At 41.6% G+C, this 22,852-nt stretch overlaps 1 protein-coding gene across 12 annotated transcripts in view; it reads left to right on the forward strand.

Annotated features, from left to right (window-relative positions):
- CAST (calpastatin) overlaps positions 1–22,852 on the forward strand; it is a 52,183-nt gene that overhangs the window by 13,339 nt on the left and 15,992 nt on the right. For 7 of the 12 annotated variants that reach the window (XM_030969277.1, XM_030969286.1, XM_030969278.1 and 4 more), the window contains 8 exons: positions 14,961–15,020; positions 19,304–19,354; positions 19,617–19,673; positions 19,885–20,001; positions 21,065–21,157; positions 21,694–21,795; positions 22,364–22,444; positions 22,542–22,595. In XM_030969277.1, coding sequence (XP_030825137.1) covers positions 14,961–15,020; positions 19,304–19,354; positions 19,617–19,673; positions 19,885–20,001; positions 21,065–21,157; positions 21,694–21,795; positions 22,364–22,444; positions 22,542–22,595 — 615 coding nt within the window. Of the gene's footprint in view, positions 1–4,368; positions 4,629–4,771; positions 4,806–8,536; positions 8,671–14,960; positions 15,021–19,303; positions 19,355–19,616; positions 19,674–19,884; positions 20,002–21,064; positions 21,158–21,693; positions 21,796–22,363; positions 22,445–22,541; positions 22,596–22,852 lie in introns of those variants that run through there. The other 5 variants (XM_030969289.1, XM_030969287.1, XM_030969288.1 and 2 more) reach the window with 5 other exon arrangements.

The raw sequence follows: 22,852 nt of genomic DNA on the forward strand, positions 1-22,852 counted from the left end.
GGTGCATAATTGTCACAGGGGACTAAAATGCAGATCACTTAAAAGAGAAGCAGCAGTGTGTTTTATTGAGGTAAATAAATATTTTTGATGGAATTTAGTGAAGTTTGATGGTAAAGTTTAACTCCAGCTGCAGTCCAGGGAGAACTCAGACTGGGCCCATTTTGGTGGCAGCATGCAAGAGTGAGGCAGGCGGGTGCTGGTCAGCAGTGCAGACAAGATCAATGTCTTTTTTTTACTTCTGGTACTGTGTTCTCTACTTTAATTACCTTGAAATTCTGGGTTTCAGAAGCACCTTTTAACGTATTTCTCAACCCACCTTCACTGCCATTGTGAGCCAGGGGCTTTCCAGCTCCTCAGTTCACACCCAGGATGTGGAGCTGGCTGAGAAGGGTCCAGAAATCCACCACAGTGTTCCATGTCTGGAGGGAGCCTGTTGTTGGAAGGATCCTAACAGCAGGAAGTTGTTTCTGCTTTTGAATGGGATTTTTTTACTTTCTCAGTCAGTGCTTTTGTAACATAATACACCTAAAGATACCTGCATGCTTCCTAAGTAATTTATTTTTCCTTTCTACTCACTGAAGGAGGAGACAAAGATAAAAATTCTGTTGTCCCTTTCTTTCTGTGTTGCTATCTATTACTAAAGACAGCCCGACATTTTTAATTTTTTTTTTCTTTCTATTCCTTGCACTTTGCCGAGGTTTACTCCTCCTACTCAACCTGGATGTCACCAGCTGCATGTCCCAGGGATGCTTACATCTAATTTGCTGACTAACACATTTAATTTTTATTTCTTTTTTCAATATATGTTCTTTCTATGATAAGTAGAAAGAGGTTTTAAGTGTGGAAGGCACAATTCGTACATGCTATTAAGCCTTGGAACTGGAGGGCAGTGTCATGAAAATAATGCAATGGAATTGCCAGGAATTGCTCTATGTTAGGTTTTGGCAACATGGATTGTGTATTTTAGCAGTACTCACCATTTTCTGTGACATTCCAGCATACTTAGTGGTAAACATTATGTACTATGAAAATACTCACCTCATACTACCTAATATTGACTTTTAATCAGTAGCTAATTCAAGTTCAGCCTTTTCAGTTCCCACTCAGCCATTTCCACCTTTTTTCACTTAGGCTATATCTTCTGTTAATTGTAATTTTTGCTCTCAACAATCTCCTGTGATCCTCTAATGTTACTTAAAATAGAGGAAAACTCAGAGATTTATTGTAGTTTGTGCCACCTGTACCTTTTTTCAAGCCATTTGTCTGTCTGTCTTCTTCTCTGCCTTTTTTTTTTCTCTCTAAAATATCTATTGAAAACAATAATTTTGCAGGGTTTTGGGTTTGTTTTTTTTTTTTAAACAGGGATTTTACAGGAAGGGAAGTATTTTTTGAAAAGTCAAGGCAGCACTTTCTGCTTTTCTGCAAAACCAGATCAAATCTTTTAGTGCAGTAAGAAATACTCCACCAGTTTTTGGACAGTTTGTGACTGCTGTTTCTTCCATTATTTATTTCCCCCTGATGTAGCTTTAATAATTCTGCTGGTCAGTGGTTGTCATTACTTATCCCAGATACATTTCTAAATCCTTACCAGAGGCAAGGGAGGTGAGATAGTTAAGTTGCTCCAGCTCAAGCTTTTTATTTTTTTTAACCAATTCCTACCTTATGGCGAAATCAATTAAACTGAAGAGCCAAGAGGGAGTTTGCTACCTGCACAACAGACCTCAGTAATTTTTCCTTCAGCTGGAAAGTCATAATAACTGATGGCTTGTTTCTTCTGGGGTTTCTGGCTTTCAGATGCAGGAGCCTGTGTGTGGGGAAGGATTGTCACTGTGTCTGATTGTCCAAGGGAGGGCACTCAGCTTTGTTTTCATACACTGTGCATCAGAAATGCAGTTCTCTGTGGCTTTGCTCTCTGTTGTGTCACTCTGGAGTTCCTGGAATTGCAGCCAGTGTTTACTCGCTGCCTCTGCTCCCTGTGTTCTTGCAGGGGTGTTAATGGCCTGCCTAAGTGTCCCTGTGGTGCGAGAAAGTGCCTGCCCCTCATGCCTTCTGGTCTGCACCAAGGCCACTCAGGAGGCTCAGTCAGCAACCTGGACGTGCCCAGTTTTTGTGTGACTCAAACCCAAATGGATAATTCAGAGAGGCTTCACTGAGGCGGGTGTTCTGACCCTTTGTTTCTGTGACAAAGCTTTCTTTCCTCTTTGATGGGGGAGTGCTGTTTGACTGCTGGTTTGTACCAGGGGGAGGTTTCAGTGAGCTCCTGGCTTGGCAGGTAGATGGAGTGGAAAGGGAGGATCAGGTAAGGCTGTCATCATCAGGAATGTTTATTGGGTTGCCTAAGAGCAGCCTCTTCCATGAACACACTGACTGCCAAGGTGCACAAACCAGGCCATGGCTGCCAGGATTAGCAGGCAGCACTGGGGAGGAAAAACTGAACTCACTTCCTCCCTCTCCTGCCAGCACTGCTGTGTTCCCTTTCACAGCCTTTAATGAAGATTTTGCCAGTTCCACAGCCACCAGGAAAGCCAATTTCCACCTCAGTGTTCAATCGTGTCTATTAATAGAAGGCACTAATACTCGAACACAGCTGGATCCAGCCACCCTTCCTGGATCTTTGTGTTCTTATATGGTATTTCTGTTGATAACAGATGGAGTTTTGCTGCTTTTTATGTAGCAGATTTTTTTGCATTGCTCCTAATGAGTGATTATTTTCTTTTTCTGGCTGGCTGCTATAGCTTGGAGAAGTGAGAATCTGTATTACTTCCATGGCCTATTGAAGCAGTGCTGGGAGAGCTCAACAACAGTGGTGGAAACGCAGTAATAATTACTGTTATTTCCAATTTTCAGAGGAAGCTTCTTGACCTTAATGATTTAAGAAATTTAAGGTTAATTACTTTTAGCTGGCACCCAAATTAACATTGTTTTAAAGAGCAATTCTTTCTGCTTTCTCATGCAACAAACAAGAAAACAAGGAAAAAGAAGAGAAATTGATCGGTATCTTTGGGTGAAATCCCTAATATTTTTGCAGCAGGCAAATTTATCTAGTTTATCATCAAAAGTGACACCTACTGTCAGTGGTTTTTCTGCTACACACCTTATTAACTGCCACCAAATTTTTATTTTGTGAGCTTTGGAGAGGCACCTTATTGTGAAGGAAGAAATTTTTGAGCAGAAGGCATCTGAAGTCACAGGATTGTTTGGGACTGTCCACAGAAATGCATAAATTTATTCTTACATTCCCAGTCATATTGTGAAGGTTGGAAAGGCTACCTCTAAAATTTGAGGTCATTTAGAAAAACAACAATTCAGGCTACCTGAGGACTTAGTTTCCATGTTCTCTCCGGGGTGGGTGTTTGTCATGACACAGAATCACAATTTATAGGTGTTCTGCAGCAGGACTGTGGCAAATCATGGGGCTCTTCCTGGAAGTTGCCCTCAGAGCTGTTGGCAGCACGTGAAAATCAGGAGGGCTGTGCCTGTGTGGAGAACAGTGCTGGCTCTCTTGGTGGCAGAGGCACGCTAAAAATAGGCCTAAACATTAAAAATTGGAAGCTGCTGGACTACAAAAGGTGTCTGGTGGATAGAAGAGCTGGCTTTGTGTAAAGATACAGGATTTGCAACTTGTAGAGCTGTGCAGCGGTCAAAATAGCACAAACCCTTTCACAAAGAAAAAATTCTCTACTTCACTCAGAAGTGGGATATTTTCTTCTTCAGTCTGCAGATGTTTATTCCTTTCTAATTTCCTTCCAGGGCTAACTTATTTCTTATTATTCGCTCAAGATAAAGGGGGAAGAGGGAAGATCCCTGTGACGCTATTATGAAAAAGTACAATACTGAGGCTATTATGAAAAAGTGGCTGAAGGTTTTGTTAGTGGCACAGGCCTTTTTCTTGAAAAAAACAGAACAAACCCTCCCATAATACCACAGATATTGAAAATTTGATTATATGGCAAAAAGAAATTGAAGAGCAGATCACTGTTAGTATTTCAAGAACTACCTGTTAATTTCTAAACTAATAGAGATCATTTGGATTTGTTATGCTTGAAAATAGCCCTACTCAGTGAAGTTTAGGCCTTAAGTGGCCAAACCCATCTCAATTACTTTCAATTAGTAACATCCATGTACTCAGAGAGTCTGGGTAGTCAGTCCAAATTTAGAGACTGTAAACTTGTAATGGGGCTGAGGGGAAATGAGCCAGGTTCCTCCCCTCTGCACCAGCGCTGAGAAACCAAAAGGTGGGAGGCAAATACTGCATTTTGGATGCTGAATTTAGCCTCACCCCTTGCTTTTGCTGCGCGGTGACAGCTCAGTGACAGCTGTCCCTGCTGAGGCACCCTGGTCTGGGCAGCTCCAGGAGGAACAGCAGCAGGAGGGGTTTGCTCTGCTCACTGTGGCTCAGTGTGGGAGCCCAAACCTGCAGGTCTGGGTGCCCTCCCCGTGCTGCTGGGTGGGGATTGTGTGGCTCAGCGCTGAGGCTTGCCAAGGGCTTGGCTTGGCCAGCAGCTCCCGGAAGCCACAGCCCCAAGCCCCAGCGAGGAGCAGCCGTGTCCCTGCAGCAGAACAGGAGCCTCACGTCCACCAAGTGAGTCAGCTGCTCCTGCTTCACTGTCCTGCTGCCCCTGCCTGAGGTTTGTTCTGTCCATGTTGCAGTTTTCTTTTTTTTTTCCTTTGATCGTTTTCTGCCCTTTCTTCCCCCTCTTCTGGGAATTCTGCAGGCTGAGATAACGCCAGCTGCCAGCTCCGGGGCTTTCTGGCGTGCCTCCACTGTCAGCAGGCTTCAGGCATTCCAGACCACCATGTAGTTAGTAAGCTTTTGAATTTATTTACTTGAATGTACTGGAAATGGCCTTTTCATTCACCACGTGACACGGCGGTTTGGAGAAGAGAGGGACAAGGAAGAGAAAGCGGTGTCTGAGTTGTTCTGTATTTACATTTCTGTTTTGGGGCGGGGTTGGTGTTTTTTCCTTGCTCACAGCCCACACTCTTCTGGCTTCCAAGACCTGTGTGATTTTTTTTTTCTGTGCAGAGTATTGCGTAGTCAGGGTGTGGTGATCTGCAAGAGCAACTTCTTGTTTGAACTGTGCTCAGGTATTAGTAGTTTATTGTGCTTAAAAATATATGTTTTAGATATGTTTTAGCATATCTAAAATATACTAAAACATCTCGAAAAAATAATACTTTTGAATGAATTGTATTCTTTCTGCAGTAGTGAAAATTAGATAGCTAGGCATTGCTTAAGTAATGCCACTGGTTGATTATTGCTGGTAATGTTCTCTCTCCTTTGGAGACAGTTAAGTAGTGCATGAAATAGCCCAGAATTTTTAAACATTGAAGACACCTCTGCTGAGTTCTTGATTTTTTTTTTTTTTGGTAACTAGTTTCCTCAATAGTGTATTTTTTTAGATTTATATAATACAATTTATAATAGCTACTTCTGCATTTCTGCATTAGACATTCTCTTTTCTAGACTAACATTTATTACACTCAGTCTTTTATATAACAGTGCTTTCTTGAGTGCTTTTTTGGTTTGGGGCTTTGGGTTTTTTGGGTTTTGGGGTTTTTTTGTTTCCTTTGAGTGGTTAGATACATGGGGTATGTAGAGCTTACAAAAAATTCTGTTTCTGATCTTGGAGTTGCAGAAATGAGCTCCATGACTGGTTTTTCCTCATGGCTCTGGTTGTACAGCTTTGCACATTAGGGGGACACTCCCAGTTTGAATTCTGGGCAAGGCTGTGCTGCCCTGGTGCTCCTTGGGGGACTGGGAGTGAGGGTAGAGAAGAAACCTCTATCTCCAGAAAGCAAAGGAGCTGTTTTTTCACCGAGTTGGTCTCCAGCCTCTCCCCTGTCACCATTTTTGCCCTTTGTTTCCCTGAGAGGAAGATGCTTGTGCTCATTAAAACTTTGGGGCTTTCTCCAGAGTCTCTTCTGCCAAAGGGAGAACCTGGCATGGAGACAGGAGGGTGGTAGCTTTCAGCACTCTTTGGGAGCTCCTTAAGGCTCAGAAACCCTGCTGGCTTTATGGAAGAAGTCAGGTCTGTGCCTGCCTTTATGCCATGCTCAGCTGAAGTGCTGGAACCACCTAGAAAATGAACATTTTTGATCCCCAGGAGGGAACACCCCTGTGAGGCAGGATAAAGCCCCAACAAAGTGGACATTTCATATTTTTTAACTGAACCATAATGCAGTTATTCCTCCAGAGCATGCTGAAGGCCCTTGTGAAGTGATTTTAAGTAGAAGCCAATGCTGAAGCAAGAAGTGCCCCAATCTGCCTCTTTTTATGTGGGAATAATAAAGCGATGTTGAAATTTTCTAAAATTATCTAAAAACAAAGCCCAATGGCACACCACCTCCCCTGGTTATACAGTGCTGCCCTTAGATGATATTTTAACAACCAAGCTCTATTAAGATTCCCTGACTTGGTGTTTTTTATTTATTCTCCTGTGTTCTCCATTCATTTTGGTAGCCACGTGTGTGTCAGTCCACACAGCCATTCACAAATAATTTTTTCTTTCCATTTTCTCTGCATTCTGGGAGTGAAAACCAAATTTTCTCTTCTGAGGGCTTCTCTCACATTTGATATTGCCTGGCTTGATTGCTGCAGTGGAAATAATCAAGTTCAATACCTCAGAGACTTTTAGCCTCGAGATGAAGTTGTGTTTTATGTAACTTCAGTGTCTTTTCCAACCTTCCCCTTTAGGGAGCACTGCTTCTGTTTGTGGCTCTCCTTTGCATCCCAGCCCTGCAGAGCAGAGTGTGGCGTGACACTGCAGACCAAGTGACACAAATCCCAGCTGAGCTCAGCGTGGCATGTGGCTGGCACCCAATCTCCTGTTTTCCTGGTTTTTATTTGTCAGCCTGCAGCTTGCTGTTGCAGACGACTGTGGAATGTTCCTGGTGTTTGAAACAGCATGCAGAAAATGGAAACAGTTGGCTGGAAAAGTTGCAACTAAATGCTCACATGAGGCGAAAGTGAAAAGAGGATTTTTGAGCTGCCCACAAAAGCAGGGGAGCTCTTCTGCAGTGACTAGCTCAGACATTACTGTAAATCCACTCTTGTGCAGAGTGGGAACCTGAGAAGAGGCTTGACAGGACTGGGGCACTGCTTCTAATATCTGAATATGACTGAGTGAAAGTGAAATTTCAGAGCGTGCCAGCTTGTAGTTTGTTGTCACAGAAACAGGAAGTTTCCAGGAGGAGGTAATTGAAGAGTACATTTTAAAGAGAAACAAGAATGAGGAGTTTAAAGCTGATTAATTTAAAATTGATTAGTTAGTTTAAAGTTGATTAATTTAAAAGAACCAAGGATTATTCAGCCTGAGATACTGAAGTGGTCTGTTTGCAGACACACAGAATGTGAAGGCAGCAGATGAAGTCTGTGACTCTGCTTGGAATATACTGACTTTAGTTCCAGATCACTTCCAATATCATGGAAGGACATTAAATAGAAATTGCCTTTGTATATAGTAAAGTCTTTAAAGCAGTAAGCCAAGCTGTATGCTGGAGTCTAAGTAATTCCTCATGGCCACAAATTGCACTGTATGTAAAGTTTTTACTGTATAAATACTCTGCATGACCTATATCAGCTAGCAGACTCTTTCCCTCTGCTTCCAGAAGAAGCAAACAGGCACAGTGCTTCTTGCCATCAGCTGTGGGAGACTTACAAATTTTTTTTTACAGTCCTATCTTCCTGCATATAAGTGAGCATAAACTGAGGCGTTGGAAGTTAAAGGAAGAGTGAAATAGTACAAAAATTACTTAAAGTGAATTGTCATTCACTGGCCTCAGTTGTGTTTTGTTCCAGCATAAAGCTGTTTCAGAGTCTTAAGAGTTGCTAAAATAAAGAAAAACAAACATGCCAGTATTAAGCCTTGAATTAGGTTGCTGCAATCCAGACATCTTAAAACAGACATCTCAGCTAAAGGTGGTTTGGCAGTTTCTAGGAGGTGTGAAGCCTTGTTTTACACTGTGGTAAATATAATACTGGTCTTACTCACTGATTTGCATGTTAACATTTCATTTAGTGTGACCAAATTCAAATGCAAGTAGGTTGTTTCTAAAAACACTGCTTAAAAACCTGTTGCATTAAATTTGAGTAGTGTGGTTAACCACCTTTAGCTGATGCATAAAATTCAGTAGTGAAGTATTGAAGAGTTTCATCTCCACACCAGAATGGCAGAAATTTTATTCTAATATTCAAAGTGAAAGAAACCAGTGAATCTGTGTAATGGAAGTTGTCTGGCTCAGTGTTCCATGAGCATCAATAAATTTAGTAGCACTTGAGGCCATATAAGTGTCTTTACAAATTAATCAGCACCTCAGTCTCCTGGTTCAAGCCAGTTCCTTGAAAAAATTGTCATGTTTTTGTTTCATGAGGAAATGGCTGTATTTCCTCTGTGTCTGTTACCATCTCTAAATGGTGGTTGTTCTTGCTTCTGGGTATAGATTAATAATTGTTGCAAATGCTTGCTCTGCGTGGTGAGAAAATGGCAGAATAATTAAATTTAAGGGTTATTCTTTTTCACAATAGTAGCTGCAGAAATTTGAACAATAATGGTAGTAATAGATTGTCGATATTTTTCAGTTATATTCACACCAGCTGAATTTATGAATGCTAAAAGTACAAGGAAGCATCTCTACCGACAACTACACCAGTGTCTCAGTAATACACAGGTACTAATTAGAAACCTGCATCCCGCTCTCCCATTTAATTGGATTCTTAGTATTAAGCCTCCACAAAATTTTCTGAGCTTGAAATCTTAAGAATATTATTTTCTTGATTGTTGTGGGTATTTTTTATTTTTCTCTTTATAAGCTGTTGTTTTTCTTAGAAACATAATAGCAGAGCTGCATATAAGAGCAGCAGTTGCAAAACAGTAGAATATTTCCAAAATTACTCAAAGTTGTAATTTTTTAACTCAGCTATTATAGATACTGTAGCAATAAAAGATATATAATGGGGTAATGCTTAGGTTTTTTTCCCATTTTGAGTCACTGCATGTCTGACATGCTGTGTAGCTTTAAATATACATGTTTACAGATCTATATATTTATTTGTACATGTGCACACACACCCCCTTGGTGATATCCCTGTCCCACCTTCTGCCTTTTGTGAGTGTGTCCAGGGATGGGAGGGCTGCACAGCCCTTGCCACACGCCATCAAAGCAAGTGAGAGGTTTAACCTCTTAACAGCTCAAGTGGTATTTCACACCTCAGCGAAATAACCCATTATTTTTCACAATGGTTCTCTGAAGAGCTTTTGCTGCCCACATCTTACAAGCGCCATTAATTAAAGCTCGGTATTAGGGCCATTCATGGAGAGAAGCAGCCACTCATAGGCAGGTAGATTAGGTTTTCCCTAGCAATACACACCTTGTGAGTTAGTAGTTGTGAAATCATAGGTGTTGTGAGCTCTAAGCCTGAGGAGCAGCCCCCACTCAGTCATACCAAAAGGGTGGGATCCCACAATAGAACTTGGGTAGCTCTTCAGTCCTCTGTTCTAGACCGGCTAGATCACTCTAAAAATGTTTATACAAGCTCCCCCAAAGGCTGCTGGAGCTGGAGGTGCCTGATTTATCCAGGTAGCCTTTGCCTCAGAGTGACTCTTGTCTCCAGAAGGAAGATCTTTGAGCACAGACCTGAAAGATTCTTTATTAAAGGCTAAGTCACTTCTTTGTTTCCCATTTTCTTGGGGCCCTGACCAGAGTACAAAGCATCAGGTCCTGACTCACCTTTCCCTGCCACTAATTCCCTCATACATACTTTTTCTTAATTTTTCCCCCTAAACCTGTCCTCTTATCTTTCAATATTCATCTCTGCTGCAGTGTGATGGCAAAAATTCCGCTAGCACTTGACCTAGAGGAGCTTAAGCCAAAGAGGCTGGAAGTTATATTTTACATTCATATTTATGTTGTCACAGCAACAGATGGCTTTTCCCCAGAGTCCTCTTCCCTTGTTTGTTTTTGGTAGGAGAATCTCAGTCTGTGACATTATGGCCTTCGCCTGTTTTTGTCAGCATTGCTGCCTGTCTGGAAGGGTTTGGTGTTGGTTTGGATTTTTGTGTTGCTGCCTTCAGCCTACCACCAGTGTCAGAGATCAGGAGCATTGCTTTATTCAGCTATCTGAAAGCAAGATTGTAACCCAGTGTTACAGACCAATTTCTCCATTTTATGGGAGAAAATGTCACCTCTAAAGTGAAAAGTTGCACTGACAGTGTGTCCTCCTCAGGAGGTTTGTTGCTTTATTCTTGTTGATTCTCATTCATCTTCTTGTTGCCATCTCAGCATTTCTCTATGGGTTGCTTGCTAAGTGTTTGCAGCATCTCTTCTGGTTTTTAAGAGCTCCACCTGGTGCATTGTGCTCTTTTCTGAGGTTGGGCAATGACCTTCCTCAGCCTGATGAATCTTCCTCACAAATTTCCAGAATTTATAATTTTAGTTGATGTTAGCTCTCACTGCACTTGGGGTAGTTTCGAAGATTTTTAGGTCTGTGAAACTGAGAGCACTCATGGATTTATTTGCCTGTTGTTTTATTTTTTCAGAGGGCATCTGCATCCAGTTCTCTGAGCTGTTCAAATGTTTAATTTTGATGTTGTCACTGTCATTATTTTCTTCTTCTCCTGTTACACTTTCCATTTTTCATGCAGATTTCTGTAATACTCACAGTGAGATTGGATAACCAATTTTTGATTGTTTTCTTTTGCTAACCTACTGCTTGGCTTCTGTGACAGTTCTCTTTCAACCAGCGCAAATACTGCCCTGCTAACTTAACAAATGAGTTTCCAAGGGTATTCCTTCTTTTAATTCAATCAAATTACATCCCAGATCTCTTCATCAGTCCGTTCTGTAAAGCCGTCCTCTAACTCAAGAGCATCTGAGGTCCTTTGGTCAGCTTCTGTCCAAAGATTGATATTACCCCACACTGCAGGGGTAATTAACAGGGATCAGTCTTTTCCTAATCCATGCCGTCCTGTAACCTCTTCCCTGTATGTCGAGTCCCTGCTGTGGTGGTCTTGGGAGTCTTAAGCAGGGAGCAGCTCCTGGTGGGCGATCAGTGGTCCTGGATGCTGTGCTGTGGATTTCCGTCCCAGCTGACACAAGAGTGACGAGGTCTCTGGTGTCAAGATGACCCTGAAGTGTTAGAAAGTCTCTTTTTCCCAGCCCCATACCAAAGAAGAAGACAGGATTCCTTGGCTCTCATTCCCAAGGTTGTTTATTTTCTCTTATCTAATACATTGTCTTTCTGACCCACTGAGGTCTGTCCAGCAGGTTGGGTTCAGGCACACTGACTGCCCTCAATGCAGTGTTATCTTTTTATACTAAAAACTATGTGTAGATTATTTACAATAAATTCCCAGTACCTATCACCTATGTTAGGCAGTGAGTTTCTACTCTAAACCAATCCGAAAGTGCCACCATCACAGCAGAAGATGGAGGCCAAGAGGAAGAAGGAGAAAGACAGAACATGCCCAGATTGCTCCATCTTGCCTCTTGAAACCCCATTCTAAAAACCCCAAAATTCTGCTTTTTCACCCTGTGATAAATTCACTATCATTCTACTCAAACTCTTGTGGCAAAGTTGGTAATTGCTTCCATGGGTTAAAATCGAAGGTACAGCTGTTTTTGACTCTGTGCCAGGGTCTCTGAGCCCCCTGCCAGGGTCTGGAGTCCTCCAGGGCAGGCAGAGGAATGTCCTGGATTCTGACACAAGAGCTGTGTGTCAGCCATCCCGCAAGCTGGGATCCCTCCTGCACCTCACTCACAGGGCACCAGGGCTGGCACAGCACCCTCCAGTCTTGGAACTCAGTACATCCCTCCAGGTGTTCAGAGTTGCTGAGGACCCTGCCAGGGGGGCTCAGAGACCCTGGCATGCAGCCCAGAACACCTGGAGATTTGATTATGACCCCTGGAGCAAGTTGCCAACTTTGTATGAAGACCTGAAAGTCACACAGGTTTGAATGGTGTAATAATAAAATTATCACAGGGTGAAAATGTAGGTTTTGGGATTTTTGGTATGGGAGTTATGGGGACAAGATGGAGGAACTTGGGTGTGTCTGGCCTTTCTTGTTCTTCTTCTTGTTCTCGATTTTCTGCAGTGAGGTTGGCACTTTGGGATTGGTTTAGAGTAGAAGTGCACTGTCTAACATAGATGATAGGTATTGGGAATGAAGTGTAAGTATGTTATACATAGTTTGTAGTATAAAAGGATAACACCACCTTTGGGGCAGTCAGAGTGCCTGTGGCTGCCCTGCTGAGCAGATCTCAGCTGGGCAGAAAGAAAATTTTATAGATAAGAATTAATAAACAATCTCAAGACTGGAAACGGAAGAGTTCAGGCTCTTTCTTCAGTTACACGGGCTGAAGCAGAGACATCCCACACCCGAGACTCCAGAGCTCATGCCTGGTTTCAGGCATGACCCACGGGGGGTGCAGCTGCCGGAAGAGAGGAGCCAGCACTGATTGTGCTGGTTCTCCTCTCCAGGGATCCCTGACAGCTCAGAGGACAACCCCCTCTCCCTTTGCAGCATCTCCTGACATTCTCTGCCTCCTGGTCTGGTTAAACCCTCACTGTTTGACACCCCAGCCTTGCTGTGAGGGGCTGAGCACACCAGGGTGAGAGCAGGGTGTGCCACAGCCACACAACAAAAAACTCCTCTGCCTCAGGAGGGTTTTGTTGCCAGGTTGCCAGGCAGCATTTCGCTATTTACCTCCACACCTGACACACATCCTGGTGTTGCTTCACGCCTTCTGCAGTCCGTCTGGGCAGCTGTGGCAGAAACATCTGGGCACAGCTGGCAGCAGAGCAGGGTCCTGGGGACAGGAGCACCACAGCAACGTGGGGTAAGAGGTTGATCCCAGAGCCAGGCTGGCGGTGACAAGGTGGCACAGTGGTGACCACACCAGACAGAGGGCTTGGAGCTCTTGGTGTTGTCAGTCTGGCTGCAGACCCTGCTGGCTGAAGGGCTGGCAGAACAAGGACCCTGCTTCTTCCTTGGAGTGGCTCTTTCAGGGGAGAGAGTGGAAAATTGTGGGTCTTTATTGTGGGACTTGAGTGGGAAGTGGGGAAAGTGAAGCAAGGTGCTCTGTCGTAGTCCCTGTGCTCTCTTCCCACCTGTCCTGTGCTCTCTTCCCACCTGTCCTGCTTTCCTCTGGCTCCTCAGGGCTTTGTTCCCCTGGTTGACCCCAGGGAGGATGGCTTGGTGTCCTCCACAGCCCCTGGTCAGCAGCTGTGCATTGAGCTGTTTTCTATTTTCAGGCAGCTCCTCTTCCTCCATGAGTACCTCCCTTCTTCACCTCTTTGCTTCTGCTGGTCACTGCCCTCCAGCTGCACAGGGCAGGAAGAAGCAGATGGGATTTTGGGAAGTTTTGACTCATCCCTGCAGGTTGTGGTGGTGCTGCTGTGCTGAGACATGGGAGAAAAAGAATTTAAGACTGTGGCTTGGTAGGAGTTTCCTGAGGGCTGGAAGGAAGGGCTCAGATAAATGTTCTCATTATTAAACAGACAGGGACTATGGTGACTAATATGAACGTGTAGAACAGATACCTACTTGTTAGTCATGCAGAAGGAATTCAGATTAATTTCTTGCTGAGGAAAGAAAAGGAGAGGAAGACTGTTAAAGAGCAAATTAAGAAAAAATACCTGATGGTGGTAGTAGAAATAGGTTAAAAGGTTATTAAAAACTTCATTTTTCGCCCTGATGTGGAGGCTCTTTAATTCCTCTGTGTGTCTCCACCCATGCAAAAGCTGCTATCTGTCAAGTAGTCAATCTGTAGGTATATGGAAGCAGCAATTATTCGTTTATTTTTCTGCAGTGTGACAACTGCAGATTCTCTATTATATATATTTGGGACAATCAAACCTCTCACTGAGGTGTGTGAGACACCAACTAAGCTGGTGGGGAGACCAGCTGTTTTCATCATAGTGTGCATTTTAAATTCTGTGCAGCTTTTCTCTTATTGCTGAAAAATCCTTATTGCTGCAAAAAGTTAGGGGAATTAAATTTTTTTCCATGTGGAAGTAAGAAGCCACCTTGGGGTCTAGAGTAGTAATATGGCTTCTGTTCATTCAAACTTTGTGTGTGTTTTCATACTCCAAGTAGCATGGTAAACAGAGACAATGTCAAAAAATTGATAGAAAGGAGAAAAAGTAAAAAAAAATTGATAAATTGTGCTGTAAATTTAAATGTGACCTATTAATGTGTTACTGTGACAGAGATGGCAAATCACAGAATCATAGAATACAGCTTTGAGCATATGCAAAAATACAAAATACACCTTTAAGCAGAGGAGCATGAAGCAGGAATAGAGGCGTAGTGTTACTTCTTTATAAAGTATTGATGAGCCAGCTAGAATGTTCTGGGCTTTGAAGTTTGATATAGCCACAACAGCAACACACCATGGTGGTTTTGGACTGACATCCCTGAAGCCAGGAGAACAGACCATATCCTTTGTGGGGTTCCAAAAAGGTCAGATGATATATAGGAAGACTGAGGGGGACATGTGTGGCTCACATATTAACTACTTCTTTTTGTCTTGACATATCTGAGTTTGATTCTTTAGTATTAAAAGTTTTCTGTAACAAACCAGTAAATCCAAAGGCGCAATTTTTGTTTAAAAAATTAAAAAAGTGTGGGTGAATCCTGCAAAGTAAGTATATGTGCTTCAGAGTGAGAACAGGATTTGAGTTTGCCTTGGTACTTGCTGGAAAATTTGCTGTCAGTGCATGTCAGAGGAGAAAAAATAATGCTTAAAGAAGGTCTGTGGACATCATCAAACTGTCAAAGTTCTACATGAATGCATTGTAGAAATACAGGCCAGGCAAAAGATGTCAAATAATAACTCTAATTTTCAGAAATTATTCATTCTTAATTTTCATCTGGATAACAAGTGAATTCGGATTCTTTATGCTTGCTTGATACAAGTATTTATTACAGAAGTAAAGTTTGGTTTTTTTTTCCTCTTAGAAGCAGTCTCCTTCTGCGGATGCATCAAAACCACAAATTATGAAGCCATCTGAAACTAGGGTAAGAATTTCAGAAAGAAATAATGCTTGCATGGCACATGTATGAAGCCATGAAATTTAATTTTTAGCATATGGGTCTATTTATTCTTCAGCATCACCAAACATAAATTTATGCCATGGAGTGGCTTCATATGGAATTTAATTTTTAACACTTTGATACTGAGTAACTTTACCCATATTTCTTATTGTAGCTTAGTTTCCTCTGAAAAAAAACCAAAAAAACAAAAAAAGCCAACCTAAAAAGGGGCTATTCAAAGCAGCCAGAGGTTTTTACAACAGCAATAAAAAGACAATTAATTGCAATGTTAAATTTTTGCTCTGTCAGTTTTGTGACATGTGTATAGCTCCCTCCAGTGTAACTGCAGGGTTATTTACCTGGTGATGATTTTTCACATACTCAACAAAGCCAGGATGAGCCTCAGCTTTCTCTATACGTACAGTTGCATCTTCTCATTAATCTCCTGTGTTTCTCTGTCTGACAGCTCCCCGGCCTTTGCTCTTCACGCTTGTTCTGTCTTGTTTTAAGACTGAGGCTTCCTCAGTGTCAGGGCTGTGTCATCAGTCCTGTCCTTTGCTTGTTAGGAGAGAGTCATTGTCCTCACGTTGCCCAACAGGAGTTACCTGTGCTGTTCAAACAGATGATTAATGCTTCTCCCCCCACCCCTTCCATTTTCCACAGCCATAGCAGCAAAACCAACAAAAGCTACATGCCAGAGCAGGCCAGCAGGGACTTGTGTGGTGGAAAAGGCTCGGGCTGCCCGAACCTTGTGTAAATGCCAGAAAAGGAGTGCATGGGGGGGTGAGGGTGGGAGGGGTCCCTGTGGGTGCTCTGGTGCAGGCAGAGCCAGCTCTGCAGGTAAATGGCACTGCTGGAGGCCCTGCCAGGCACCTTTTGGGCACCCTACAGCGTGTTGGCACAGTCAGAGCTGAGGTCTGGTTACCTTCACAGTGATAATTTTTTTTTTCCATTTGTGAAATGGGAAGTTGCTTTGTGATAACCTTTTCCTCCTGTTCATTCTGGCCTACATCCCCATCTCTGCATTAGCCATTACATTTCACTCAGCCTTTTAAAACCCCTTTCCTCCATGCACATGTACATCTAAGAGCTGAATGGCAATTAAACAAATTTTCTGTTTGTGCACCATCATCATTACTCACGAATGGAGGCATCTGCCAGCATCTGGTTTCTCCTCCCTGTTGTGTTTGTGGGCAAACTCATTTGTGTCATGTTCATTACTGCTGTGGTTCTCCATATGGTCTAACCCAGACAGCTATGGTCTTTCCCTATTTGAAATTTAAAACAACTCTCAGAAGAATGTGGTAAATGAGCCAAAAATAGAGTAGCAGAGGCATGCTTCAGCACTGTAAGACTGGTAAACACAAATCCCTTTGAAACAGTGGCCTGCATTTGCATGTGCAACATAATTAATGTTTTCTCTTGATGTCTGTTGAATTATTAATGTCTTTCTCCTGCTGGATTAAACAAGTAATTTGCATTTTTGACAGTAGACTTCTTTCAAAAGAAGTAAGGTTGCTGAGTCACTTCAATTTCTAGTCCTAAATTTCTTGCAAATTAACAGATCTTTCCCAATTGCCTGCTATAACCACATCTCATTTGTCCTTCTTGAAGTCTCTCTAGTGTGTCACTGCTCTTAAACATGCTCTGGACCCCTCCTTAACCTTCAGTTCTCTCTGTGTGTGTATCCTTTGCCTCCAATGAACCCTCAGAGTTGTGTCCTCTCTGAGCAAGCCCTGAGTTCACTGTGGCAGAGGAAGGAATGTGGAATTTCTTGTTCTGTGGGCAAAGCCTGAGGTTAGGTGGACGTTTTGGAGGATGAGGGTGTAGAGCCAGCACTCTGCGGATTTGGCAGGGTTGGAGCAAACAGGGTGCTGCCACTGGCACTGTCACAAACACGTCCCCTTCATCTGCCTTCCTTTTGCACACGTTTGTGCAACTGCACTGTGAACCAGGGAACCAGTGGAAAAAATTGCTATTTTTCATTTCCAGACCATTTCAGTCAGTTTGAAATGCAGCCTGTTGGATCCTGGCACAGTGCAGGTGGAAGTAGGCAGTTGAAGGGGAGGTGGAACATCTTTTTCTCCTCAGAAATTCAGTGCACACCATCAGCTGATGCCATGGCTTCAGCGCACACTGCTGACTCTGTTTAAAGGATGGCTGAACAATTCCTCTGAATGGATAGTCTCATACTAAAATTTTTGGTTTGATTACCTGTTTTTTTGTTTGATTTTTAAAAAAAATTATATTTGAACTTTGTAATTGCTAAAAGTATATCTAAATGGATGTGTCCTCTGTGTGAGCAGGTGTTTATAATAATATGTTTTATTGTGGCCTCAGCTTTCATGTGCAAGACTTGAATAAAATCCTTGCCCATATGGGTCTATTTATTCTTCAGCATCACCAAACATAAATTTATAGTATGGTCAATTCTCGATATTTTTAAATTTATTACAAAAGGATAGTGAATGATGCATACCTCACACAGAACGTGCATAAAGTAAACATAAAAATAACATTTACAGTATAAAAAAGAAGACTCACAGTTGTTCATAACTGGTTTGGCAGGTTGAGAATTTGTATTCAATGTTCTGTACAGGTGTTATTGGGTGTGGGCAAAGTGCAAGTACATGTATTTTATGGTCCTGCAAAAATAAGGTGTGTTTAGTTTTCTTCTGAAAGGCAGGTAAGAAGAACCTGAATTTGTACTCCAACAGCAGGGTGCTTAGAATCCTGAGTAAACAGTAGTCACAGAGCAAGAAGAGTCAAACTCTGTATTTTTTCTACTTCATCTCTGCACTTCTGTCACATTTTTTGCGTCTTGCTGCTGAAGGACACCTCACATCTCATTGACTGTTTGCTATAGATGTTACAGAAACATACCCAACCTTAATTTATCTTATAAACTAGTAAAATTTTGGATTGTCCTTTCATTACAGGATTATTTCGTGTACAGGTGCAAACATGGATGTGTGTCTTTGAGTTAGCAGTTGTCATTAATAAGGACACACAAATGGGAGCATATAAAGCATGACTGAACTAAAGAGTTGCTGTGCTTTAATCAGGTTTTAGGCATCAAGGCAAAATATAAAGCAGGGAATTTGGGGGGAAGATGGGAATCTGTGACCTTAAGTGAAATATTTACTTTTAATATCTTTTTCTCAGTTTGAGAATTGTTGCTTCTCCCTCTCCATCAGTATTTCCCCATTTGTGTGTGGAGGTGTGTCCCTCAAAACTTGAAGACCTTTGCCAGGATTATGCCCAGGCATCTGCATTTAATGTGTGCTCAGGGTTCCCAGCCAAGTGTCTGCAGTTCAGCGTGGGGGTGTGAATACTTGCGTAACAAAATGTAAACAAACTTAGCAAATTTCTCTGTGTGGTCAGCCAGAAAACGGAAGCTGGGTGATTCTAAGTGGTAATAAATGTTTGGCAGGCTAGTGGTTCTTTCTGTCTTGCTTATAGTGCAGTTGAAGCAGCAAGAAAAAAATAGGAAGAAAAATTTGGTGAGGAGGCTGGGTTTCTCTCTTCTCAACAGACATAACAATTCTATAATTTTTCTTTTTCAGTTCTTACTGTTGTAATTTATTGCTTGCTGTACTTTGACTGGATGAATCACAGGAATTGGTTTTGTGGCATGGCTGCAGAAGATTTTCAGGTGTAAACCCTGGAAGTGCAGTCATGTAATATTATCCTAGCCAGGTTGCCCAGCTCTGTTGTAAAATATGAGCATTAGAAGGTTACAGAGGAAAGAAAAAATACAAAATTTCTACTGTGTAGTATAAGGATATTAACTGAACATATCCCACCCTATGTATGTGCTCTGGAATCAAAGTAATTATGTCTTTTCCATCAGGACTACATATATTTTTTATAATTACTTGCTTTGCAATTATAATTATTTTATTGATAAATTAGTGAAAAATAATCCATTTCATCCATATAATCCAAATAATATTTGAGGCTATTTCAGAAATTACTATTGGCAATTTGGGTTTGGTATCAAATTGGTTAATATATTTTAACATCTTCCCCTCTCAATCCCCTGCGTGAGGAATGAGTGTGTTTGTGTGTGGATGTTTGCACACATTTGAGTGCTCTTAAATCACTGGCAGCCTCTGTTAGGATGTTGTGAACTGCAAGATTTGTGTGTAGTAGTTAGCATGTGTGCTGACAAGTGTGAACCTATCTGATCTTCTCCTTTCCATAATCTGATCCTCTGCAAATAACCATGCATATTAATCTCTGCATAAATGTTGTTTATATTTCAGTCCACACCGACAACCAAAGCAGGAACTGAAAAAAACACCCAGTCAGACAAGGTAAATACCTACCTTTCACCTTTGCAGAGCTGCTGCACTTTGGTCTTTTACTAACTTTGAAAAAAAGAGTCTGAACTCTTGGCTGTTTCTGTGTCACATGAAACTGGTGTGTGACCAGTGCATAAACTTCAGAACAGCCCAAGAAGTGTCCTCTTAAACATCTTTAGATCTGTCTTGTGCTTGTTTGGACTAGCATGGATCACGTTCTCTAGCACTGAGTGGTGGAAATGGTAAATTATCTCAATATTTTATTTTATGACAGCCAACAGACTCTCAAAATAAACAGCTGTCTGAAGAGAAGCAAAAGGAACCCAATGATGTAAGTTGTGTAATTTCTACCTCCCTCTCTCTCTGTCTGTATCTCTGTCTCTCTTTGAATTTTTTAATGAGGGTTTCTTCTGGTATTTTACTTTAATTTTAATAAGGGTTTCTTCTCGTACTTTACTTCTGTCTTTCACTTAAAAGAAATAGTTTGAAAAAACCAAAAACTAGCCCTCCATATCTAGTGATAATAGTTTATCTCTACACAGGGAAAAAACCAAACCACACCTACTGTGTCAACAGCTTCTAAACCAAATAACACAGGAAAAGTAACTACAACTCAAGCTGGCCAGCCTCCACCAGCAACCTCCACAGAGACAGCAAAGGTATCATAGAAACACAACCAGTTTTTATTATTTAAGCTATTTTTTTATTATTTTATTGAGGGAGCGTTAGGAATCCACATCAATATGGATTGTTTAGCTGAGTATTGTCAAGTGAGACTTTTGGGCCCCCAAAAATCACTGTGTAGTTAAGCTTTTGGCCAAGGAAATAACAGTAAGAACATCACAGTTTTAGACAGACAGTTTCTGTGTGTTGGGGGCATTTCTGTTTTTCTCTCAGTGTTTTTTTTTTTAAGTTCCTTGTAGCTTCACAGCTGTCATTGGTTCTTTGTCAGGCTCTTCCCTTGCCCCCTCACTGCAATGCTGGCTCCAAACGTAGCAAGTCAGCCCTGAATGCAAGGCTCTGAAAAAAATTAAAGTGGTGAAAGCTGGGGAAAAAAGCTGGGAAGGGGTAATTTCCACAGGGTAAATGGAGAAAAAATGTGAAGGAAAAGCATGTGGTGGCATCAAGATGTGGATGTTTGGTCTGCTGGGGTGCACATGTCTGGTGACAAGGCTGGGGTAACACAAGGGCTCCTGCAGCTCTGCTCCAACACCCATATTTTTGGCAGTAAATGACAGTGTCAGTAATGCAGAAGTCTGCATTTTGTGTCGTGGTGTTGCCTCTCCACTTCCCTGCCTGCAGCAGCTTTCACCCCACTTGCTTGAGCACCTTTTGCTGCTGGGGTTTAATGGTGCATTGAGAGCTACCAGAAGTAAATGACAGCTTTCCAGAAAGACTTGGAAGGGGCTTCAAAGTCTTTCCTGCCCTGCAGATTTCTTTCACTGGCAGAATAAAAGAAGGAGGTAGAGTGCTTAAAATAGAAAGCTTTCTTTCCCATAGCAGAATCTCACTGGAAACAGAGCTTTTATGGTGGTAGCTCACTCTGCCCAAGTGCTGTGCATTATTATTATATATCTGGGTGCTGTGCATTAGAACCAGCCAGTTGCTGAGTCAAAAACATTGTGCACAGCCTCAGCATTGGATTTTTACTTTGTTTTGTCTGTCTTTTAACATTGTGATAAACTATCTCTTAATTTTTCTCTTTTTCTTCTCCGGCAAAAGTCCGAGGAGATGTCCACAGTGACTGGTGCAGCTGCTGGGACAGGCACAGCTGGTGCAAGTGTGGTTGCTGCTGCTGACAAATCAAGTACTGAGGTTGGTAAACATAGCCCCAGACAAAGGATTTGCTTGTAATAATGTCTCAGAGGGTGCTTCTCTCTCTGAAATACTTCGTTTTCAGGAAAAAAAAATGAATGGGTAACTGCTGAAGTGCTGATATATCCTCAGTGTATGTATGGTGGTGGAGAGCCATCTGCAGGAAGAGGTGAAAAACAACTGGTGTGTTATTTGTGTTTTGTTAAATAGGACTTCTTTAGAAGGTAGCTCAGAATTACACAAGCTTAAAATCAGTTACTCCCTGTCTTCGGTTATATTTGAATATATATGTGTGTCCACTGATACACAAATAAAAATATAAATTAAATAAATAAATTAAATACCTTGTTAATAACACTGGAGAATTGAGTTTAGAACTATTCTCACTGAAAAATCTGGCAAGTACACATCCTGCTAAAAGAAAGCTTTTAGGTTTGTTTCTAGGAGTATTCTACAGATTCACCAAATGCTTCAGTTTTTCATTTTCCCCTGTGCACACCTTTGTAACTGCTGTAATTGTTTGCTTATTTTTTTAGCCTGGTATGGATGAGTCAGCGCTTGATAGCCTAATAGATACCCTTGGTGGACCTGAGGAAGACGTGCCTACTACTCCTGTTTACACTGGCCCAGAAATTACGGTATTTTACACTTCACATTCTTATTTCTTAGAAGATTCATCTCTAAATTACATCTGTAGTTGCTCATTACTGTGTTGATCCAGGACTTGTACCCGTGATCTGTGAAGAGTTAAAACTGAGCGTGCACAGTTACATATTTATGTTGGTTTTGTTAATATGGAAATGACACAGTTTTGAGAATTTGTTGAAGAATGCATAACTTTTTGAGTGTGAATGGGAGAATCATGTAAAAAGGATTAGATTACAAGCTTAATGGCTCAGTAAAACATGACAAAATTTTGGAATACATAAATATTTAAAAAGCAATCTAGGTTCAGCAATACATCATATGGTCTGAGACAGAGAAATGGCTTAAATTAGGAATCTGGGAATGTTCTGCTGGATGATGAGCGCTGTTGAAGCAGGTGAGGAAGTATGTGCATGACAGTAGGTACTGAAAGACACCGTAGAGTGCCCCAGTCAATATTTGCATTTTCTTTTTGGTGATATCACTGTAGGTGGCTCTATCAGAAACTTATTTCTGATAAAGAGCAGTACACAAATATTAATGTGGGAATTATTTTCACAGGAAGATATATATTCAAGATACTTGGAAGAATTGGGCAAACGGGAAGGTAGTCTCCCTCCAGAGTATGTTAAACTGTTGAAGGTGAGTGAGTTAAAAATTAATACATTCTTCGTGTGTGTTTTCTATAATATTGGATATTTCTGCTTCCCATTTACTACAAAATTAATTCTCATTTTAGAGCAAAGGATATGGCAAAGACGTGGTCCCACCGAAACCGAATGAACAAGATGAAGTAAGACTTTTTTTTTAATATATTGGAAGGTGAAAGTAACCCAGGGGAAATAACCCAGTTATCACTGAATTCTTAGGAAAATATAAAGTTACCTGTTCTCCAAAAGTCCCAGGCAATGGCAGGGGGATGTGGGATGCCAAATAACCTAGCTACTGATAAAAATAAATAGAACTTGGCACAGATGTTTTTAATAAAGCTGTGGGGAATTTTGCAATGCTTAAGCTGAAATGAGTCAAATAAGTGTTTACAGAAATATT

Source organism: Camarhynchus parvulus, chromosome Z (assembly GCF_901933205.1).
Source record: "Camarhynchus parvulus chromosome Z, STF_HiC, whole genome shotgun sequence".
Lineage (NCBI taxonomy): Eukaryota > Metazoa > Chordata > Aves > Passeriformes > Thraupidae > Camarhynchus > Camarhynchus parvulus.